Source organism: Miscanthus floridulus, chromosome 16 (genome assembly GCF_019320115.1).
Source record: "Miscanthus floridulus cultivar M001 chromosome 16, ASM1932011v1, whole genome shotgun sequence".
In the NCBI taxonomy this organism is placed as follows: Eukaryota; Viridiplantae; Streptophyta; class Magnoliopsida; order Poales; family Poaceae; genus Miscanthus; species Miscanthus floridulus.
In genome coordinates this window covers 103,880,400-103,904,344 of record NC_089595.1, presented here as the reverse complement: position 1 = coordinate 103,904,344, position 23,945 = coordinate 103,880,400, and the positions used below count along the sequence as shown (strand labels likewise).

The following is a 23,945-nucleotide window of genomic DNA, read 5'->3' as shown; positions in this document are numbered from 1 at the left end:
CGTTTAAGTGCAAATATTTCCCACCTCTCTCAGGAGCCATCAGATCACGATCCTAGAGCCCACGTCGCTAGTTTACATGTTTACACGGGAAGCTTAGTTTGCACACGATCCGTTCCCTTTTATTTTTCTCTTTCTTCTTTTCCAACCCCGAGCACTTGATCACCATGGTCATCACCACCATCTTCATGATCTTCATCCATTTGCTTCACCACTTGAAATATGTACTAACCTATCTTATACTCACTTAGAGCAAAGGTTAGCACATAGAGTGGTTTCATCAATTCACCAAAACCAAAGTAGAGTTTTCACCGGGCACCCCCAACATCTGGTTCCCCCACAATACCCCTTCCATTAGCTAGATAATCTCTAATAACTTACTAGCTAGTTAACTAAACTAATATTTGTCTAAGTTATTTATTTTTCTCCGTGTTAATCTATAGTAGTATCTATATAATCTATAATTGATCTTTTTATTATCTTCTCCATCTCTTTTGTTCTTATTGTGATTTTGTTACCTACAGGTTGATTGCTAAGTACACCCATAATTAGCTAGTTAATAAATATCGTCAGTGTTTTCCTTGTTTATTCTCTTCACATCTATCTCAACGACATTTATTTTATTTAGGATTATTTTTCCTTTCATCTTTTCATCTCATCTCTTTTGTTTTTATTATTACCTTGATTCTTTTTTAGTGCAGGTTAGACACCACGGTGTAATTAAATTTGTTCCCATTTTCTTTGTAATATTTAATATTTTGGTTTTAGCCTTCATTTGTATTGTAAAATAAACATTTATTTGGTTATTATTTACGCTCTCGTTGTATATATTTCATAATGAATGATTGTTGTTTGCCTGAACACCCCCACACCCCATATGCTTAAATCCTGACTCCGCTCCTGCCTGATATCGAGTGCAAGGCGGGCTTCAAGCGTGGCCTGGCCATCTCGACCAAGAGCGTGGCTGCCGGCTGACGTCCTGAATAGAGCACGACCTTGCCTGTGTGCAACCTATGCTTCCGTGCGGTAGGTGAGGGGTCACTGTTGCCGTTGTAGAGGCATGAAATTAGAGAGACAGAGGAACAAGAAGAGCATCGAGAGAGAAGGAAAGATGAGTGAGTAGAGATGATGAAATATACGAGGGGTTAAATGCAATATGAGAGACACAGTCAGCGCCACAGTTTACACATGCCACGATGGCATTGCCACATCGGCAAGAAAATGCTGACGAAGCAACATCACCTATGGTGCACTACTTAACAAGTTAGGTGATCCAGAAATGTGTTTTCAAAGTTTATGTACCTAAGTGGTGCACTCTATCAAGTTAGTGGACCATTGGTGCATTTAACTTTTCAATAAAGTAGTAAGGGCACTCCGCCTCCTATTTGGCTAAAAAATGAAAAAAATTAATTCAAACGCAATAATAACACTAGTCCATAAACTAAACTGTCACCCATGTGCCTAGGTAAAAAAATTCTTGACCACCCACGTGAATCGTTGAGGTGCCACTGCAGCCAAATCATGTGACTTTGGCTTCTATAGGATAGTTCAGATACGAATCCAATGTATAACCGAGTAAATTTCCTACAAACGGGAAGGTCGTTGCTTTTTGAAAAAAAAATGTCATTCCTGGGAACTTAGATACTCTAGTACTAGAAAGCTGCGTGGCCTTGCCACGCGGTCCTGTGTGGTGCTTGCATCATGAAGCTAATAATTATATTACAATTATTATTTCTTAGTTTCTGTGGAGAATAAATAACAGTAGTACAATATAATTATACAGATCAGTGGAGTTGATGTTGATCGTTGCCATTGCAGAGGATAATAGCGGTGGTGGGAGAGGAGGTGGGCACACGAGGGAGAGTGAGGAAAGAGAGAGGCGTGTGAGGGGGTGCCGAGAGACGGTTTAAGGTTTTTGTTGCATATATACTTGGGTCTAGTCTATTTACAGATTTTTTTTATCCTTTCATTAAGTCCACTAGGCCACAACATACTGAGGTGTGAACCCAGCGGCGCGTCTTTGAGCTTGTCATGGCCTCACAATGACATAGCCATCCGTTTCAACTTTCAAGCTGAGCGTTGAATCTAGCGACAAGCAACCCTCTCTCTGCTCCCTTCTCTCCCCCATCTCATCTTGCTTACTGAGTTGTCCTGCATTACGATAGGTTGTTGTACTTACTATTATAGTTTATTTGTTTCGTGCTTAAAACATTATTGCTATGTATTTCTTTAAATCCGGTCCAACTTGAAGATATTGATGTAATGATTTATGAGAAACCTAAACACTATATTTTGGAAAAATATAGGAGTAGGTTTGAACAGATCAAGATATAAAGTGTGGAGCAATGCAAGTTTTTTCCAATAAGACAGAAAAAGTTTAACATACGGCATACTATACTACAAAGAGTAAAATAAATTCAGACGACATTTGCTGTCGGAAAAAACAATAATCGACCAAATGGTCAGAAACACTGAAAGCCCCCACCTCAATCAAGAACACATGGATGAAGTAACACCCTTTTACATAGGGTTTTCTCTGCGAGATAAACAAATGCCTAATAATACCGTAAGACACGTCACAATTGCATCCATCAGTTTAACACACGTGACAATATTATTATGCCTAATAAACAAACGCCTAATAATATAAGAAGAGTATTATTATTAGGCATTTGTACTCTTCTGTTCTTCAGCATGCCTAATAATACTCTTCTGATATTATTAGGATGCCTAATAATATCATAAGAGTATTATTATGCCTAATAAACAAATGTCTAATAATATCAGAAGAGTACATGCCCTTACGGGCAGAATTTAGTTTCCCATGGTGGCATCCATCGGTTTCCTTGTTCATAGTTGGGAGCGGTGTCAGTTCTACCGCATCTCCTCCACGGCTACCTAGTTGTGATGCTGCGGATCCGGGCCGCCGGGCACGCTTCTCTTCTCTCCGCCGAGCACCCTGCCCCTGTTCCACTTGGACGGCCGTCGGAGGCCAGCCGATTCACCGTCACTCGTCACCGCACGGCCGGCGCTGGCGCGCTGGATCAAGCGAGCTTCCGGCATGGCTACGAGCTCCGCGGCGACGACTAGGGACACCAGGAGCGCAATGCCGACGACGCGAGAAGCAGCCATCGGAGATGGTTCGGTCGTCGAGAATTTAATCAGTTTCTCGCGTTTGAAAAAACGAGTCAAAGCTCTAGCTAGTAGCTACTACACCTGACCTGATCTGCTCGCGGTGGTGGCCATGTGCGCCGGGAATCACCTGATATTTATAGGTCCTTGGAAGGCGCGTCGTGACAAGAGAATGCCTTTCGCGCTCGTCCGAGTGTCCACCATTGCCACTCGCCACCCAAAGCTTCCGGCCTTTTATTTTCTGGTTCATCGTTACGCGCTCACACTGTCACACCGTGTCCCAGCCTCGGCTTCATGCATGCATGTTCTCAGCGATGTTTGTGTGCCAGCCTTGGTGTATAGTAGATAGATCATGGTCATGGGTGCAGCCGAGCAGGGATCAAAAGGCTCTATAAACCATGAATGAAACATGAAAGACAGGAACTGTGTTGATCAAAACCATGCCGAAGAACAGAGCAGATCCTGGCAGAGACGGATGCTCTGCTCACCACATCGACGATCCAGCTCCATATGCTTTCCACGCCTGACGGGCACGAACGTGAAAAGTAGGTATCTCTGTCGATAGATCGATGTCCCTTTGTATTTTAGCAACTTGCACCCTCTGAAAGGAAAGGAAGAAGGCTTTTTGACGATTCGATCGTCTGAAGCTACGAATCCATTTGGAAAGGTCAATTGCATTGTGCTACTTTTAGGCTTTGTTGGGATATATGTGTATCCATCTCGATCCATATGTGTTGGAGTGAAATGCAATAGAATTTAGTTTAATTTCACTCCAATCAATTTCAACACACGTGGATTGCGTATCAAACAAGGCCTTAGCTAGACTGGATCTCGGAACCTTCCTTTTACAGAAGAAATCACTAAAATATATACGAGGATGCAGCGCTGCATGTAGTAGCTCAATATAGTACAGAAACTAATGGTTTCAGTCCAAATCGGCCCAGCTCCGTTCAATAAATAAATTGTTGCTCGTACCAATTTGACTTTCAGGTCTAAACCATTAGAATTAGAAAGACTCCAACTTAGAAGCTCTTGAATCATATTATGCAGCAAACTGAGCACGACCAGCTGTTTAGGTTTCCACTTCTGAAACCGGTTCATCCGGATTTAAATTCTCGACTTATCATGGGTGGTTATATTTTCCCACGTTTCCTAGATGTCAGGCGCCTGAATGTTCAGGCGACATGTGTGCGTTATTCTTCAATCCATGTAGCATCAATACAAATATATCGTGGCCGTTGGATGTTAATCCAGTGGCTGCTAGCTGTTGCTTGAAAATAAGTTAGATTTCAGCCACTTGAAATATAGCATATCCCATATTTCCTTAGTTTATTTTAGTATTTAACGATGTCATTTTTCGGTGACAGAGCAGCCAAGCGTGACTTGATCAATATTGATATGTGTCGGTTCACTTCTTCGGAGGTGTTTATTGGAATATAAATGAGTGGGTATGCATATATACACATGTGCGTTGTTTATATCTGTACTGTTATTCAAGAAAAAGAAAGATTGTTGACATATCGTCTATCCTTCTCCATCAGTTTAAGTTTTCGAATGCAACTAGTGTCTAGTAGCATGGAGTTTAAGTAGAAATTGCTTTATAGAGAGCGTTAAATCCCATATCGCAGTCGAAGAGATTTCGAGGCGGACCGCACAATTAACTGAAAGTGCCTCCAACCGATGGTAAAGAACTAAAGACTCCGCTGGACCAGTGCTGAACTGGCACTCCAGGAGATGCTAAACTAGAAGAAGTGGATCGGGTCAGCGAGCACAAAGTGAGCTTTCACATCTCGCCATTGCAAATCGATCGACTGCGTGTTGGAGACTCGGACGTGGCTAGCTGATTCTGGGCGCTAGTGACTGCCTCGGTGGCTAGAAAAGGCGAGACCCGTTGGATGGTCAGAGCCAGTGAGCCGCCATTTGCTTTGCATTGGATAATAGTACGTGTGCATGCTCAAAGCCACTAAACTTTACCACGAGCAATTTGCGTTACTCTAAACGCTATATTTTCAACAACTGTGGGCCTTTTTCGGAATGCCCCGCTCTACGTTTTTCAGTTCTGCTCTACATTTTTTAGCTAAACAGGTGCAACTTCCACTCTAGAAAAAAAGGTGTAGTTGTGGGGGTGCTCCAGAAACTTCTGTTTTTTTAGAGCTGAACTTCACGGTGAAGTTTATGAAGCAGTCACAAATAAACCCTAAAAATGGCCAAATGAATCTTAAACTGGATTGGCTTGGTTAACAGGAAGATTAGGTACTATTATGTCCTTAGCACAATAAGAGATGCAAATATTGCAAACTGAGCATCAACTGATTATATTTTCTTGTGGTAGAACCTGCCTATCCGAATTTAAGTCATTGACTTGACGATGTGGATGCTCGCATTTTGTTGGACATATTTTAGGACTTAACAACGTTGTTCTTTTAGTCGTAGGCGACGTATCCACCAACAGTGAGACGTTAATCTTGATATCCATCAGCTCAATCTTAATCTTTCGGATGTGCTCGTAGGGATATGATATGTGTTCATAAGAGAGAGTGTATGTTCATGTATGAGTGTCTATATTTGTATTCGCAAAACAAAGTGCAAACCCTACCCATTCACAAAACAAAGTGCAAACCCGACCCAATACTATCTATGGTCATGATTGGCAGAGCTCCGGCTCCAAAAAAAGATTTTGTAGATTTCGTATACCTTGATATTTCTAGCAATAGCTGTGGACACACTTTAGTTGTTTGGTTGAACTATTTTGTTTATGTTCAAAACAAAAAAATATAGAGTAGTGAGATTTCTACATTTTAGCATACAAGCTCTAGATCTAAGTATGGTAGATGGAGCTATGGCAAACAAGGCTTAGACTTTAACATTTATCTTTGTCTCCCTCCCTACTAATATATTTGCAGCAAATCTCTCGCTGCCCTTTCGAGGAAAAAAATCAACATTTATCTTAAAGTCTTTCTCCAAGAATGTGGTAACTTAATTGTACCCTCCCCAATACTAAACATATACTTCTTCTGGTTCCAAATTTAGTACTCCATCCCAAATTATAAGTCACTCTAGCTTTCTTAGAGAGTCAAGACATCTTAAGTTTGACCAAATTTATATAATAAAATAATAACATTTATGATACCAAATAGGTATTATTATTATTTTTTCATTAATAATATTTAGTAATATCTATTTAATGTCATAAATCTTTATAATTCTCTGTCTGTAATTTTGATCAAATTTGAGATGTTTTGACTCTCAAACAAAAGCTATAATGATTTATAATTTTGAATGGCCTCCATCCCAAAATAAAGTGCACATCTGGCATTGAGGAGTCAAACAAAATTAAATTTGACCAAATCTATATGTGAAAATACTAAGATTTATAATATCAAATAATTATCATTAGATTAATCGCATCATATATTTCTATGCTAATTGTATTTAGAGATATAAATGTTAATACTATTTTCTATAAATCTAATTAAATTTGAGATTTTTTTTTATTCCTCAAAATACGAGATAAGCTACCCAAATGGGCCGGCACTGGCAGCATACATGATACATCGGTCAGGCAAGTGGACCGACTGCTGCTTGTCGTCTTCGCCAAAGCGATTTTTGCCTCCGGCGGGTCGATGACGCCATGGTACTGGCGTTGACTATGCATCATTGTTCTCACGGGCCACTCCGGTCATGGCTCTCGTGCCCCTCGTGTCAAATCTCGGCACCTTGCGAAATTAACGAGCAGGAGCAGTCTGTGTGGGCCGCCTCATGTCGGCCAGAAATAGTCAGCCTGTTCGGTTGGCTGGTTTATATCGTTGCTGGTTCGTGAAGAAGTACTGCTGGCGGATTTGTATGAGAGAAAAATACTGTTTCGACTAAAAATTTATGATCGTTTACGATAAGCCACAACCAAACGAACAGGCTGAGTACCGTCCGCGTTTCGGATTCCGATTGGCCATGGAGCCCCATGAGTCCAGGACGTATGCTTCCGATAGATTAGCACTGCACGCTGATGATTTTTTCCCCCCGAAAGATGCATGCATGGAGATATTCGGCTGTTGGCTCGGCTTATAAGCAGTATTTTTTAGCTAATAAATAATATTTTTTTCTCACAACAAATTAGTCAATGATACTTTTAGTCATGGCTTATCAGCCAAACGAACAGAGCGATAAAAGGGTGACTGAGTTGCAGCTGGTGCAGGTGCAGATCCACTGTACCAGTGCCCCAAAAACAGTGAATTGGTCCATTTACTTGCATGCTCTATGATTGGGTGGAAAATAAACAGAAGATGCAATATAGTATATCATATCAGTGATACATACGTTGGGACGTCTCGCAGTACATCTTCTTATTTCTTTATTATCTTTAAAATAAAAAGCTGCAAACGTGCCCATATTCTAGGAACTTTTCTTTCCGAAGGACCCGATCGACGAAATATATATCCAAAATGCACGATTTGGATATATTTCTCGAGTCTTTAAAAAAGAAAAGTTGCTAGACTGGGTTGACTGAACTGAACGAAACGATCGATCGCTTTGCGTTGATAATCATCAGGCTACCGTTAGTGATGCTGGGGATCTGGGCCTCCGGGGCTCAGCCGCTTATCCTCGTATGGAACGGCGATGCCGGCGGCGTCACCTCCCTGGCCTTGCGCCGCGCCGTTGCCAAACGCCGCCGCTCCGGCATCCACGTGAACCTGCACGGCCGCCGCGTGCAGGAGGCCGCCGGAAGCCTCCGCAACCGGCGCGTCTTGCTGCAGTGGACGGGCCGAACAGGTTTGCTGCACGAGCACGACGGCGGTGAGCAGCAGCCCGACGCAAACAAGTTGCCTCGCGCCGCAGGTTCCTGCCATTTAATTTCTTCCTCGATTTTTCAGCTCAAGATCACTGCAGTAGTGTACTCGAGTTAGCTACCTGTCGTTCCTGTGTAAGATTTACGAGTCAGAACGGGTCTTATATAGAGGTCGATCTCGTACGTGCCTAAGTGCATGGCACGCTGAGCCTTTTGCCTGCTTACGTGGAAAGTACTTGAACTTGTGTGGATCAGCATCATCTGCTACGGATTACTACACTTTTTGTGTTTCTTACTCGACGGTCTGCGTCACTAAATTTTGATAATAATAACAGGAGAAAGGCAAGGCTTATTTGACAGCCTCATCGTGCCCGCGGCCATATATATATCGAGCCTCGAGTCGGCGGCTCGGCGCATGCGTTTCTTGCCCTGGGTAGCTTATAGCTTATTAACTCCGACGAGCTGTGTGTAGCACTGAGATTTGAATGTTCAATAATTCTGTCAAAATTAAGGCAGAGATCGATGTTAATTTCTCCCCATGCATGATAATCATCTCTTGCTCTCCGAGAATGACCTCATCGTTTCGATCCATGTCCATATCGGAGCGCGACTTTTTCAGCCCATCCGTCGGCACGGGAAAGCTGTGGCTGTGGGCTATAGCCGCCGCCGCTGAGACACACGAGCACACAGAAAAAGCACGAGTGCACGACCCGCACGACCACTCACGGAGCCGTATTATCTAGAGCATCTGCAGCAGCTCACCAATAATAGCCATTTCGTGCTAAAATTTTAGGGTGTCCAAGTTATGAGAACTTAAGGCGCGCTGGGTTAAATTGAGAGCTCCGTGTCATGATTCACGCTGGCTATGTCAGCGCCACATCGCCAGCCATGACAATTCTGATCTTCAACCGCCGAGACATGTTACCTCGGCACCGTAGGCCATGGTGCCGAGCTCAGGGTCCGAAGATGGGTTTTTGACGCCTAGATGTGTAAATTTTTGACGAAAAAAGCATTAAATTAAAAAAATTGGTGATATTAATCACATATGTATAGCTTAGTTCAGAGCGTTCCTAGCTTCTACCTTTCTCAACCTCATAACAATGAAGACAAAAATAGCCATCCATTTCCTATGCGAGATTAAACATTTATTCCACTTAGCATCTTTATAGATCTTGATATTTGTTAATTTGTTTAATTTAATTTAAAAAATGATGAGAAAGTCTTATTAAATCCGATAACTATTATAGTAGTATGCCAACTTGGATATTGTGCAAAATGGGGGATCTTTTGAAAACTTGACAGCTCTTAAGGCGCAGTTGAGGTCTCAATTCTTCATGGTTGCTGTAATTTTGATGTTTTGGACAATCTGGACAGGAAGGAATGAAGCCATCTTGAATAATAATCAGATGAGTCTACATGAGTGTAGAGCCTCTTTCTTCAAAGAAGTTCGACTTGTTGCCCTAAGGGTGAAATCAAGTCTCTAATCTATTCAGTCAATGGATTCAGAGTATGTAATTGATTAAAACGTTGGCTTGATCTTTTTTGTTTCTTTTTTTTTTGTCTCTTGAATGTACCACTTTCTTTTCCCCTCTGTAACCTTTAGCATCTCTCGTTTCTTTGTAACTAGTTGTTTGTTGGAAAAACTGGTGTTTCCAGCAGACGGAACACAATGAAGCCTTCGCCTGGTCGAATGCTAGAGGCGAAGGTAGGAAGAGTGAAAGGTGGGCCCAGGCTCGATTAGAGTTTCATAAATGCCCTCTTCCCTCTCTCTTTACACGGTCTAACTCCTCCTTTTATAGGACACTGTTTGCTACCGCTCCATATTACAACTTTGTCCTCTGACAACCATAGTACATTCCCGGAATATACTTATGACAATACAAGCTGCGCGGGGCAGTTTGGGTATCTTCTCGGCTCAACCGCCTCTGCTTGCTGGGCCGTTGCCACGAGCCCGTCAACGACCCACGGCCCCGTGCCGCCTTCCCGCAGTCGCTCCTCTGGCCCTGGAGCCTCTGCTTGGGGGGTGGGGGGGCTCCGGCGGGATCTTCGCTTCGGCGCCTGGATCGTGGCCTCCGCTGGCTCCGCAAGAGCCTTCGCCTGCGCTTGGGCGCCTTCGTCGTTGTCTCTGGGTCTTCGCCCAGAGCGGAGGCTCCCATCTTCTTTCAATGCACGCTGCCCACAAGATTCGTTAACCTTTAGTTCTTGTTGCTATTGCGAACCTTGGCCTTCACGACTCGCGACCATGTTCCAACAGTTCCCCCCTTGAGGGCATGGTCTAATGTTGGTGGGCCTTGTCCTCAAAATCTGGTCCTCAGGTTCTGAGGTACGGAGGCTCTGGCGCATGCGGAGGCTTCTCCCCTTTCCCCCCTAGGTCGCCAGGACCAGATCATTGCATTGGTGACATGTCACTACCTGATTTGCCGAGGCGGCTCTGGAACCGATGCGTTTTTGAATGGATGCGACCGTTGGCCTCGGAAGTTGAAACGGCGGGGCGGGGACTATATAAGGGAGCGGTAGGTGAAGGCTTCCCCATCCCCATCTGAGCCATGGCTTTCGCCACGGCCGCTTTCTAAGTTCTTTCTTCTTTGCTTAACCTTTGCTTAGTTGTCTCTTGCCTTTGCTTCCTATTGCTGTTGCTAAATCTTGGAAGTGGCTTCACCTGTTAGTCCTCCCCCCCTCTAGGCTACTTTCTTCGGTCCGTATCGCCGTCTTCTCGGCGTTAGAGCGAGTGGGTGGTCTGCACGTTTTGAGGAGTGTATGATTGCCAGAGCGCAGGCGTTGGGGCTTGAAGAAGATCTTTCTGCAGTTGAGGCCTCCGTCACCGATTTGATAACCACTGAGGAGGCAGGAGGCATGGCTGGCCCATCTAGGAAGTGGGATTTTGGGCCTTCACTCATGACGAAGGACATGATCGAGGAGTTGCAGAAATTGGGTTGCTTTGGTGAGGCTAAGGTGAAGCCTCCGCAAGGGGAGACGATCCCTAAACCGCAAGCCGCTGATGTTGTGGTCTTCAAGATTTTTTTCCTTTGCGACCTTTGCTTTCTAGCAGCGTGCTTCCTTCGTCAAGTCCTGGATGCGTTCAAGGTACAGCTGCATCATCTCACTCCCAACGGTATTGTTACTTTGAGTAAGTTCTGTTGGGCCTGCTTGTCTTATGGTGCGGAGCCTAATGTTGGTACTTTCTGCGAGTACTATGAGCTTCAGCACCAGCCTAAGCGGGTGGGCGAAGGCTAGTTGATAGCCTAGTATGGGAGTTGCGCTTTCATGCCCAAGAGGAATCAGAAAGGGGAGAAGTTGGAAACTTCTTTTGGTTAGAAGAACAAGTGGAATAAAGGCTGGATGCAGTACTGGTTCTATGTCAAGACCAGCGGCATGACCTCTACGGATAGCGAAGGGAAAAACACACCCATTACCCGTTGGCTTCTATTTTGACTCTGATAAAACCTTTGACTCAAGGAACTCTGGGTCCAGGGACTTCTGAGGGGCGTGAAGCCTACGATAAGGCTTTTGCCTTGGCCTATCGGTACTCCAGAGGCCGAGATCTGGTAGAGGAAATGGTGGCAGCTAATTGTTGGCCGCTTGGCAGGAATAGACCCACCATGACTATTGAGATGGTCAACCTTCCTGTCTTTGGTGAAGGAGTTGGGGTTCCCTTCCTTTGATTTGGCTTTGAGAATAAGGAGGGTCGGGTTGCTAAAAAGGTCATGAAGTCCACAGAGGCAGGGGCTCGAGAAATACTCGGTGAGATGTCTGATAGGGAGTACCTGATGCACAAGGCCATCACTGATATGATGCCCCATCTTAATCGTGTCTTTGAGGAGTCTAGGATCCATCATGAGGAGCATGATGTTCATGCGAAGGTACATAAGTCACTAGAAGATAAAGCTGAGAAGGCTGCCACCAAGAATGCAACTGCTGTAGCTGAGGCAAAGAAAAGGAAGGGGGCTAGCGTGTCTTAGGCTATCAGCAAGAAACAAAAGACCACGGCCGCTTCAGCTGTCGCCTCCATTGCTGCCTCCGCTGGGCCGATGAGGAGGTTGTGGAGAATGTTGGTGGAGGCTCGGCTTCCGTGGGTGCTGGGATGGATGGCGAGCATTCCGCTACATCCGCCAATCTTGGTGGCGATACTTTTGTTGGGGTTACTCTCTAAGAAATGGGTGGTGGTGCTACTGCTAAGGCCTCTGTCGTGGCGCCAATGCCTGGTGTTTTGGACGATGACTCGTCCAGCTCCAAGGGTGAGGATGACGATGGTGGTGATGCCTCCCCCTCGAAGGACACTGAAGTTGGGAGTGCAGACTACCGCCCTGCAAAAGGCTCCTCTAGATGAGGTGTCTGAAGATGAATTGGAACAAGGATCTCCTATGGCACAGCCTTCGAACCTGACGTCCCCAGTTGGTTCTCGCAGGGAGGAAGACAGAGAGATGGATGTGGCACAATGCACTCTATTCTCGAGTGAGTGTTCTCTGACTTTTACGTCCCCTATTTCCTATGCTTTAGCCTTGTGCTTATGCTTAAGCTTTTGTTGTTTGTGCTTTGTTAGGTGACATGGCCAAAGCTATGGCGACTCCCATGCCTAGGGAGATGCCTTCGACTGCCGGGCTAGACCTTGCCCGGGTCGGATTGGGTGCCGCCCCCCGGGCACCTTTTTTTACGGTTGGTGCAGGACCTTCGGACCCTGGCCAAGCCGATGACGAAGGTCTGATTGGTTTTGATCGCTGACTTTGTCTTTGTTGTGTTCGCTCGCTATTGCTTATACTGTAACTCCCTCGGTGTCACACTGTAAATCATTTACTAAAACATATCATGAGCATCATGTTTATGTGTTAATGCATGTAACAAAGAGTGTAGATCAATTTCCATAACTCAAAACGATCAATGGAAACACGAAATGAAAGTTCATTCAATAGTCATGTTATATCACTTAGGGTTTAGAACCAATTTTTATTAAGCAAAAATGCTATAGAACATGTATGTGATACTTGAATAAAGTTTAAAGTATAAACTTTGTAGATGGCAATGAAATACCTACGGTCAAAAAATGATATTACTAGGTAAGATTTCCAATAGCTTAGAAATACAATTTGAAATAGAGTTCAACTCAAAACTTACAAAAATTTATTGAACTTTGGAAAGGGTAGACATTGCTTTGTTCATCAATTTTTGTAGAAAAATTTAGTTAAGAAGCATAATAGTGTCATGGCTTGTTTTAGTAGCCTAATGTACCCTCTAAAGTATGGTGAAGATGGTTTGGGTGTTTGGCCAACCGATTAGTTGTTTTGGAAGCTTTAAAAAGCGTGCATGGCACGTCCTCGATCGGTTTCCTCGCGTAGGCACGATCACCGCGCCCCTGAGCCACGACATCGACACGCCGGCTGCCCGCGCGCGCACCTGGCCACGCTCGGCTGACCGTTGTGGCCGACAACCCTGGCACAAGGCTGCCCCACCTCACTGCCGCGCTACTATCCCGCCGCTAGCTCCCGGCCATGCGCCGTCACACCGTCGTTGCCCTGCCCCGTCCCACGCTACGCAGCCATCGCATCCGCCACTGCTATCTCACGTCGCGACGTTGCCACTACCGTCGTGTCGCTCCAGTACGCGTGCTGCATCGCGCTGCCCCTCCCTAGTCCGTTTGGGTGCCGTCTGCACATGGCCATGCACGCCGCCGTCACTTTGCCATTTATGGCACTGCAGCCGCGTGGGCCATGCCGGTAGGGCGCACACGTCCATCGGCTAGCGTCGGCGCATGGGCCTCCCGGTCCCACCGCTCGCGTCCCACCAAGGCATGGATGAGCCAAACCCACTACCGCGCCCGTCTCTCCCTCCCTCTGCTTTCTGCCGTGGATGAGCCAGAGAGTGAGCACCTCTCATCAATTCCTCGTGCTCGCGTCTTTGCCTTCATGCCCCCTCTCCATCTGACCCCACCCCGCCTTGACTCGCGCCACGGCAAGCTCCAATTTTGGAATCTTATCGCCGCCGGGCCGTTAAGGCTCATCGCCACCCGTGTCGTGGCCAGTCTCCACCACTTTTCCCCACGCTAATTCCTTTGCACCGTTAGCTCGCCTTGGCTTCCTCTTCATCATGCTCACGTTAGTCGTAGCTTTTGTGCTGCCTTCTCACCACTGACGCGACTGTGCCTTAATGGTCCGACGTTCGCCTCGCCATGTGCACACGGCCAGCCTCACTCGGGTCGTCTTCGGTCTCGCCGACTTCTTGGTAAGGTCACCAGTGAGTTGTCGCTGCTCACCCGCTACCCTACTGCCTTGATTGTTGCTGTGGCTCACCTGAACGCCGTCGCCATTGCCGCAGGGTGTCCGCCGTCATGGAGAGGTCCTTCTACGGCGTCCCAGCTCACGCAACTATCGCCCATCATCTCGCGTCGAACCCTAGGTGAATGTCGACCTCGTAGCTAGGTTAGTGGGGGTCCCATGTGGCCGGCGTAGGTGCCTATGCCACTACTCGTCGTACCAGAGCACACATGGATGGCCGAGGGCCTCACTGTTGTAAAAAGGAGAAAGGTCCAAGGGTTTTTAGCATAAGTGTTGTCTATAGGAAAAGTAACGTGGACTGTGGGTTGTTTTGCTCATAGTCCAGGGGTGTTTTTGCATATGTGCCCGTGCGCAAGCCTCCTCGTCTGTGGGCCGCCTCATGCTCGCACGCGCGCGTTGCGCCGCGTGGGCTGAAATCGGTTTAGATTTTTCGTGGAAAATAGAAATAGCTTTTCATTTATAATTCTAAGCTGGACTTCGGTAAATCATATAAAATCATGTAGATGTCCATAAATTGTGAAACCAATTTTGTTAGGTTTCTAAAATTATGCTCTATCTGTTAGTGTATTTAGTTCATATATATATATATATATATATATATATATATATATATATATATATATATATATATATATATATATATATATATATATATATATATATATATATTGATACCAGCGGCTATTAAATCATTTGTGAGTGTTTAGTATTATTTAGATTAGTATTTATAGGAATTTTTGTGGCAAATTGGTAATGGCTTTGACCATAAAATTTTTACAGTAGATTCATTGTATTATTATGTGCTCACTATAATTTTTGTAGCCTTAGAATAGGTTGAGAAATATGGTAGCTAAGTACTTCTTGTTGTAGTATATAGGAAATCGTTAATAAGACTAAGAATATATTTTAGTTGCTAAGTAGCACTTGTAGGTGAAACCATGCTAGTTTGATGGGAATGATGATTAGCTCGGTATCTTAGTCATTAGAGTTAGCTTAGTGGCTTAGTAGATGTATTCTTATTTTAAGAACTACTATTGCCTTAATATTGGGTGTTGCATCGTCATTGCATGTATGTAGAGAACGACTTGGTGGAGTTCCTGACCGAGGGTGAGCAGGAGTACGCGGAGGTGATTGAAGAGTACGAGGAGAAGATCCTCGTGCAGGAGGAGGTCCCGGAGCCGTCATAGACTGACTGAGCTGACACCGCGCCTGCCCAAGGCAAGCCCCGGTGCATAACCCTTATCTTGAATAATCACTGAAAATATATATATGATGTGCATTTATGTTATAGGAATTATATTGAAACTACATGCATAGATATATCTACCTATAAGTCCTACTAGCTAAGGTTGAGTAGTTGCTATGCTTAGGTTTTTCGGTAGCGTGAGTAACCTGCCATTACTCACAATAGGTGATTATTATTATCACTCATGATAAAATAGTGAAAGGAAATGGAGACCGGACAGGGATATAGTACGGGTATTGGTGGGTGTAAGGGGTTGTGTCCTGTGGCCAACGGGGCATAGCTTGGTTACATTGTTTTCCCTATCCGTGTCGGTTAAGGATCGACCGTTGCATTGAATTCTAGTCATATCATAGACTTATTATTCTGAGCACATACTTATTTATGGGAGTAGGGAAGGCTCGTTGCTCTCTTGTCGTGGGTTCCGGCTCTTTCTGGACCGACTAATTGAAGGCGTGGATGGTGGTCTAAGCACCACACTGAATCTAGGACTCAGGTGTGGGGACTTGGAGTCCAAGTTTGGATGAGGACCTGGACCCCTTGACAGGAAAGTAATGGGTTGGTCCTACTTGTGCCTGGAGTACAAGCGGGGCGTGTGTTTCGGGGTACCCAACTGGGCATATTGATTCGCAAATTGCCGGGCAATCCGTTACAGCTTGTCTACAATCTAGCACCGTAGTAAGAACTAAAAGTTAAAAGATGGTGAAATGGATCTATTTGCTCAACTCTTGCTTGAAAGTAGAATAGATGCTTACCTAGAATGGTTAGATAATAAACTAATCATGACGGCTAATAAGAACTATACATAAGGATCCACTACTAGTATTGCTTTCCGCAAAAAGGAAACCCAGCAACCCAAAAAGCTTATCATATTCTTTGGAGTCGAAAAATTATTCTCACTAGTCGGGTAAGTCTTGCGAGTACATTGTGTACTCAGAATTTATTTATCCTATTGCAGGTGCAGCTTGAAGAGTAGCTGTTGTGTGGAGGATTCTTCTGGAGGGCTCGGACGGATCCTTGTATTCTACCGTTAGATGTTTATTGTAATTCCGCTGTTTAAATTTCGCACTCTGAACTTGGTACTGTAATAATGTATTTATAAGAACTCTGGTCGTATGAAATGGACTAAGTATTGTAAACTCGTTCTCATTATTGAATCCTGAAGGAAAAACGTGGATTATTCGAGTTCTCCCTTGGGGTGTACTCGACGAAATTCGTCCGATGTAGCTTGCTTTCGGGATGCTTAATGTCTGGTGAAAGACGAGCGCCTCCGAAGGAGCGTTCAAGGTACCGCTCCATATTACAACTTTGTCCTCCGGCAACCATAGTACATTCCCGAAATATACCTATGACAATACAAGTTGTGCGGGACAGTTTGGGTATCTTCTCGGCTCAACCGCCTCTATTTGCTGGGTCGTTACCGCGAGCCCGTCAATGGTCCACGACCCCACGCCGCCATCCCACGGGCGCTCCTCTGGCCCTCGGAGCCTCCGCCCAGGAGGGGCGTTCGCCGGGATCTTCACTTCAGCCCCTGGATCACGGCCTCCACTGGCTCCGCAAGAGCCTTCGCCTATGCTCGGGAGCCTTCGCCGCTGTCTCTGGGCCTTCGCCCAGAGCAGAGGCTTCCCGTCTTCTTTCCCTACACGCTGCCCACAAGATTCATTAACCTTTAGTTCTTGTTGCTATTGCAAACCTTGGCATCCGCGACTCGCGATCGTGTTCCAACATTGTTTACTTCTTTAATAAATTTCTGTAGGGGCTGCAGCCCTTCCGGTTTCTCAAAAAAAAACCTAGTCGCCTTGCCAGGTGGACGACTGATTCAAAATGCACCGACATGATTAGAGGACGCAGAAGAAAACTGGTTCCCACCCGCTCCAGCCTGCGTCTAGCGGCTCGTTGACTCCCTGTGCCGGTGGCACAGTGCACCCAACTCAAGCTTATGCATGAGCTGGACTTCATCCCAGTCGTCGACACCGGATGCAGTAGTCAGAGTTCGTTGACATGTTTGGAAAGGACCTCCAGGAGCAGGAGATCAAGGCAATAAGGGTTGCGACGAACATGGGCAACAGGAAGCTCTCCAAGGCCCTAGCTGCAATGGCAGAGGAGTCGGGGGCGGCCGATATGGAGGTCCCATGATAGTGCTCATGCATTGTATGATTATTCGAGCAGCAGCCGGTGTCACATCAGGCAAGTTAGGTCCCACCTGTATGTATGCTGTGTTTCAGAAGTAGTTGGTGTGTTGGGAGGGCGCGGCTGTAATCCAGGAAGTCATCCCCAATTGAGCAGATTTGGTGTGTTTGGGATCGGAATCATGCTGTTGTTCCAATGGGTTGCACATGTGTTAGTTGGGGTTCAATGAGTTCCAGGTGTCGGAAGAAAATGGTTGGTAGTCGGTTTGGTGAGTTAGAAGCAAATCGGTTGCTTTTGGAGACCAAGTTGTTATGGCCTTTTGTTATACCCCGAGAATGCGAGTAGTCCATTTAGTTCTTTTCGCCTAGCTTGACAGTCAGTCACATCTGAGAAGCTATCTGCAGTGCTTGCTCATGTAATTGTCTCCTCGCCTTATTAATATATGCCTGCGACTTGGATCATAACGAGATATTCAGGAAACTAGCCTCTACACCGCATCCCATATTCAGTACGGACCATGCATCTAGCAAGATAGAAGAATCCTTAAACCTCACTCGCTAAAGGGAGCATCTATACTATACCTACGACGCAGTTACCCAACCAACGAATTGAAAGGCCTCTCAAAAAGTTATTAATTTGCACCGTCTTTAACCACTTAATAACCCCACGGTAGGTCATGCAGGTCTAATCAAAGATCGATGATGCTCGGATAAGCTATGAACCTAGTCACTGGCCACAATCTTTTTAGGTTAAATGTTTCTGTACTGTGATCCAATCCACCCGATTGGATCAGTCCAATGTGTCTCTCTCTTTCTTTCCTTTTTTTTTTTGGTTCGAACTAACGTCCAATGTGTGTCTCAGTGCGTGTCTTTTCAGTCGTGTGAGAGCTATCTTCTGAAGATTCATCACTTGGTGCTTATTTTGAGTGTTATCCGGCCGGCATTCACAAATCACAACTCGAGCTTGTAGTCGTGCATTGCGCTCCATTTGACCGCCCCCTGAATTGTAAAGAGTAGAAAGAGAGGTCAGACGAATAATTGTGCTTAAATATGTTTGAAATGATGCGGGTTTCATACAGAAAGATGAGAGTTGTAGTGCTTGCAATGCGAGAGATGCATAGCCTTAGCTTCTGCAGTAGTGCGCGCTCTCGAACTCCAGAAAAAAGCAGCTCATCTTTATGGACGTGGATCTTCGGACTTCAGGCGTCAAGTGCTGCATATATATGGCTGAATGTGATCTCAAATCTCAACGAAGACAAATTGGCCACTTTTCAGCGTTTTGAAGGGATCCATACCGGTTGCCACTACCAGCTGGTTGTGATAACAAATTTCAATTTGCGAGCACCCGACAATTTTGAGGAGGACCATTGCTAGAATAAACTATTGTTTTTCTCGTGTGAACACACCAAGTGAAGGCGGCACCGAAAGCCTCCTTGCTGTGATATTGTAGCCGCTGCAGGTGTAGACGCCGCACAGCTCACCTGCAGCACTGTAGCCATGCAGTGGCCGGCGCAGAGTCAGCCTTGTATGTTATCTAGTTACTGTTACAGCATGTGGCCTATACTAGAACTAGATGGATAGAGTTGTATAAATAGACTACCATAGCAACTCAGTAAAGAGAGTTTAGATTTGCCATTTCACAGACATGGCTTCGGCCAACGCTGGTGTCTTGTATTGTGCGTGTATGCTTTGTTATCCCTTCTTCCTCTAGCTCCAGCCATAGCGTGTGGGGACGAACAACGCCTGTTCGTGGTCGGCAAGGCTATTGGGTGCTCGGCAACACTAGCGGGTGCTCGGCAAGACTGGTGAGTGGTTCACTCACCTGAGCCGATGATCCTGTGGGCCAACAAGTGGTATCGGAGTCGTACAAGCGTCGTCGCCAGACTAACCGCTGGCGATGACGGGCAGTTCGGAGATGGGCGACAGCAGTGGCACTGCTGTGGCTGCCCAGCCACGACCGGAGGTCGTTGTTCGCACGGTGCGGGAGGTCAGCGACACCAGTTGACCGACGCTGACTCGCACCAACTATGGAGAATGTTCGGTGACCATGAAGGTCAAGCTCAGAGCCCGACGGCTCTGGAATGTTGTTGACAAGGGCATCGACAATAAGAAAGATAACATGTCAGCGTTGGAGGCTATCCTCGCTGCTGTATCGGCGGAGTATAGGGAGTCGTTGGGGACAAAGAGCTCTGCTAAGAAGACGTGGGAGGCTATTGCGGTGATACGCGTCGGTTCTGACCGCACAAAGAAGGCGACGGCCCAGCTTCTGAAGCAGGAGTACACCATCCTCAAGTTCAAGGATGGTGAAACGGTGAAGGACTTCTCCCTCCGCCTGCAGACGCTCATCAGCAAGCTGAAGAGCCATGGCATCACCATCGACAAAGAGGAGGCGGTCTCCAAGTACCCCCACTCCGTGCCGGTAAAGTACATCCAGATCGCTCTCTTCATAGCGACGATGTTGGACTTGTCCACCCTCACTATTGAGGATGTGACAGGCCGTCTGAGGGCGGTGGATGAGCGCCTGGAGCAGGCGACAGCAACGAAGGACAGCGACAAACTGCTGCTGACGGAAGAGGAGTGGGCTGCTTGGAGGAACTCCGGGAAGGTAGCCTCCTCCAGCCGCGGTGGCGATGGCATGCGCCGCGGCAAGGCTTCTTCGGAAAATAAGAAGCAAGTCGACCTCAACGCCTGTCGGCGCTACGGGAAGATGGGCTATTGGGCACAGGAGTGCCCAAATCGTAAGCATGAGAAGAAGGCTAAGGCTTATCTGGCGCAAGCTGATGATGAGGATGAGGCCACTATCTTGATGACGATGTTCTGTGAACTGCACAACGTCGAGGACGAGGAGAAGGAAGAGGCGACGATGGTGGAAGGACCTAGGAAGACCCTGAAGACTGTCAACCTCGACAAACCACGTGCCTAGGTCCACCTCAGACGTGTGGGCGCCAACCAGGAGCAGCGGTAGTATTTGGACTCCAGTGACAACAACCACATGATAGGCTCTAAAGAATCCTTCTCTGAGCTCGACGATGATGTTACCGGTACGGTGAAGTTTAGTGACGGCTCAAGGGTGGATATCCAAGGGCGCGGCACCATCATCTTCAGGTGCCAGAATGAGGAGCACCGTGTGCTAACGGATGTATATTACATCACGCAGCTGCGTTCTAGCATCATGAGCATTGGTCAGCTGGATGAGCGCGGTAGTGAGGTACTTATCAAGGACGGATCAAGGACGGAGTCCTTAGGATTAGGGACCGGGAGCATCGACTTCTTGCCAAGGTGAAGAGGTCCCTAAACCGGTTGTACCTACTCGACCTGAAGGTAGAGCAGCCGGTGTGGCATGCTCGGTTCAGATATCTCAGCTTCAACGCACTTGGTCGGCTAGAGAAGATGGTCCGAGGGCTACCCCACATCAAGCACGGAGGTGAGCTGTGTGATAGCAGCCTGGCTGGGAAGCAGAGCAGGCTACCTTTCCCAAAGGCGGCCAAGTATCATGCGAAGGACACTCTCGAGCTCGTCCACGGTGACCTCTATGGGCCGATCACGCCAGCTACAAACAGTGGTCGGCGGTACTTCCTCCTGCTCGTGGATGATTGTAGTCGCTACATGTGGCTACAACTCCTAACGAGCAAGAACGAAGCGGAGGCGGCGATCAAAAAGTTCAAGACGCGCGCGGAGGCCGAGAGCGGCAAGAAGCTCCACGTGCTGAGGACTAATCGCGGTGGCAAATTCACTTCGGTGAAGTTCACTGCGTACTACGCGGATCAAGGTGTGACGCGACACCACACCACGCCGTACTCGTCACAATAGAATGGCGTGGTGGAGAGGTGGAACCAGACGGTGGTCGGCATGGCCCGATCCATGATGAAGGCCAAAGGCATGCCAGTAAGGTTTTGGGGTGAGACAGTGACCATGGCGGTGTTCATCCTCAACCGTGCTCCGACCAAGGCCCTAACGGGCAAGACGCCGTTCGAAGCTTGGTATGGGCGGAAGCCGAGCATGTCCTTCCTCTGGACATTCGGCTACATCGGCCACGTCAGGAAACGAAGTCAAACCTCACCAAGCTGGAGGACAGGAGCACACCCATGGTGTTCCTGGGCTACGCGGAGGGTACCAAGGCATACCGGCTCTATGACCCACACGGAGACAAGGTGCTTGTCTCGCGCGACGTCGTGTTCGACGAGGAGGCGGCTTGGGACTAGAGCAGTCCGAGCACAAGGGAAGCTGGCGGCTTCACCAGCACCTTTGTCGTCGAGCACTTGGTCATCCACGGTGGTGGAGATGCTGGGGAAGAGGTGTCGAGCACTCCGAGAGGAGAGCCGAGCACTCCAGCGGTAGAGCCAAGCACTCCTAGGGCAGTGCCGAGCACTTCGGGAGGGATGCCGAGCACTTAGGGAGGAGTGCCGAGCACTCCTAGAGGGATGCCGAGCATGCCAGGAGTAGCGTCGAGAGATTCTGCAGTGGTGGCGATCACTCTGGGACGGGTATCGAGCACTCCCGTGGTGGAGCCAAGACGTTTTGCAGTGGTGCCAACCACTCCAAGACTGAGGCTGGGTACTCCTACAGTGTGGCTGAACGCTGCAGGAGTTATGACGAGCTGTCCAGAAGTAGTGCCGAGCACTGTAACCGGGGTGCCGAGCACTCTAGGTGCTGTGTAGAGCACTCAGGTGGAACAGGAAACTCTATCAATGCTAATTGAGTTTGCCTCACCTCCAAGTGATATCACTGAGTTCGTGGACGCCTACCACGAAGGTAAGGAGGTGCGATTCTGTTGGCTGGATGACATCGTTGGCGGCACAGGACCCTCATGACTGGTTGGTCGGCTACTCAATGATGTAGAGCTACTGCTTGTCAGTGCAGAGGAACCACCCACGTTCGCACTAGCCGAGCGGGGTGAAAACTGGCGACGGGCGATGCTAGAGGAGATGAAGGCGATCAAGGAAAACGAGACATGATAGCTCATCAATCCACCTCCAGGATGCTGTCCGATCAGCCTGAAGTGGGTGTACAAGGTCAAGCGGGACGAGCTCGGTGCCATTGTCATGCACAAAGCACGCCTCATCACCCGAGGCTTTGTTCAGCACGAGGACATAGACTTCGAGGAGGTCTTTGCACCAGTAGCGCATATGGAATCGGTCCATTTGCTATTTGCCTTGGCAGCAGCAAAAGACTAGCACATCCATCACTTGGACGTAAAATCGGCCTTCCTCAATGGCGAGCTGGCAAAGACGGTCTTCGTCAGGCAACCTCCAGGTTTCACCGTTAAGGGAGAGGAGCATAGGGTGCTCCGACTACACAAGGCGCTCTACGGGCTATGGCAGGCCCCACGAGCCTGGAACGCCAAGCTTGACGCCACGTTGGGCGAGCTTGGGTTTCAACGGTGCGCAACCAAGCACGCGCTCTACACGCGGCAATGGGGGAAGGAGGAGCTCGTGGTCGGCGTGTATGTGGACGACTTGATCGTCACCAGCGCGCGCATGGAGGATATCAACAGCTTCAAGCGCAAGATGGTGGCTCGTTTTCGAATGAGCGATCTCGGCGCACTCTCCTACTACCTCAACATCGAGGTGAGACAGGAAAAGGAAGAACTCATGCTCGGTCAGAGCACGTATGCCTCCAAGCTGTTGGAGCAGAGCGGCATGGCTGAGTGCAAGTCATGTGTAACTCTGATGGAGGAGCAGCTGAAGCTGACGAAGTCCAGCACCGCGGCGAAGGTGGATGCAACACTCTACTGGAGTATCGTCGGTGGTCTATGCTACCTAGTCCACATGAGGTTGGACATTGCGTTCGCCGTGGACTACGTCAGCCGCTTCATAGAGGATCCTAGAGAGGATCATTGGGCTACAGTGAAGCAGCTACTGCGCTACGTCAAGGGGACGGTGGATCAAGGGGTCATTTTTCCTAGGACTGGTGGAAGTAGGCTGCAGCTCACTGTGTTCAGCAATGCAGATATGGCGGGGGACATCGACGGATGACAGAGCACCTCTAGCGTGCTCGTCTTCCTTAGGTCGGCCCCAATTTCATGGCTGTCGCTGAAACAGAAGGTGGTGGCGCTATCTACGTGTGAGGCAGAGTATGTAGCGGCGGCCACAGCGATGTGCCAAGTTGTATGGCTATGCCGCCTGCTGCGTGAGCTAACCGGCGTGGAAGCTCACCCACCAGCACTGATGGTGGACAACCAGCCCGCCATCGCCCTCGCAAAGAATCCAATTCTGCACGACCAGAGCAAACACATCGACGTGAAGTTCCACTTTCTCAGGGACTGTGTCGATGGAGGGCAGATCGTCATCGAGTTCGTCGAAACTAGTCGGCAAGTCACGGACGTCCTCACCAAGCCGCTCGGACGTCTTCGACTCACGGAGCTAAATGAGATGATCGGCATGGAGGGGGGCACA

The 23,945-nt window shown here is 47.5% G+C and overlaps 2 protein-coding genes across 2 annotated transcripts; both read left to right on the top strand.

The window, feature by feature from the left end:
• Positions 1–19,597: 19,597 nt before the first annotated feature.
• Positions 19,598–20,473, top strand: LOC136511173 (uncharacterized). Its single transcript, XM_066505351.1, has 2 exons — positions 19,598–19,768; positions 19,889–20,473. Exons 1-2 carry the CDS (start codon positions 19,598–19,600, stop codon positions 20,471–20,473), a joined length of 756 nt encoding a protein of 251 aa, XP_066361448.1.
• A 2,554-nt stretch (positions 20,474–23,027) lies between these two features.
• LOC136511171 (uncharacterized mitochondrial protein AtMg00810-like) lies at positions 23,028–23,525 on the top strand. Its single transcript, XM_066505350.1, has one exon. The coding sequence runs from the start codon at positions 23,028–23,030 to the stop codon at positions 23,523–23,525; it is 498 nt and encodes a 165-aa protein (XP_066361447.1).
• The last annotated feature ends 420 nt before the right edge of the window (positions 23,526–23,945 follow it).

Coding starts and splice junctions, on each gene's coding strand:
- LOC136511173 (XM_066505351.1), top strand. CDS start 19,598: ATGAAGGTCAAGCTCAGAGCCCGACGGCTCTGGAATGTTGTTGACAAG. Junction 19,769..19,888: donor AGACGTGGGAGGCTATTGCG/GTGATACGCGTC, acceptor CTCCGCCTGCAG/ACGCTCATCAGCAAGCTGAA.
- LOC136511171 (XM_066505350.1), top strand. CDS start 23,028: ATGGAGGATATCAACAGCTTCAAGCGCAAGATGGTGGCTCGTTTTCGA.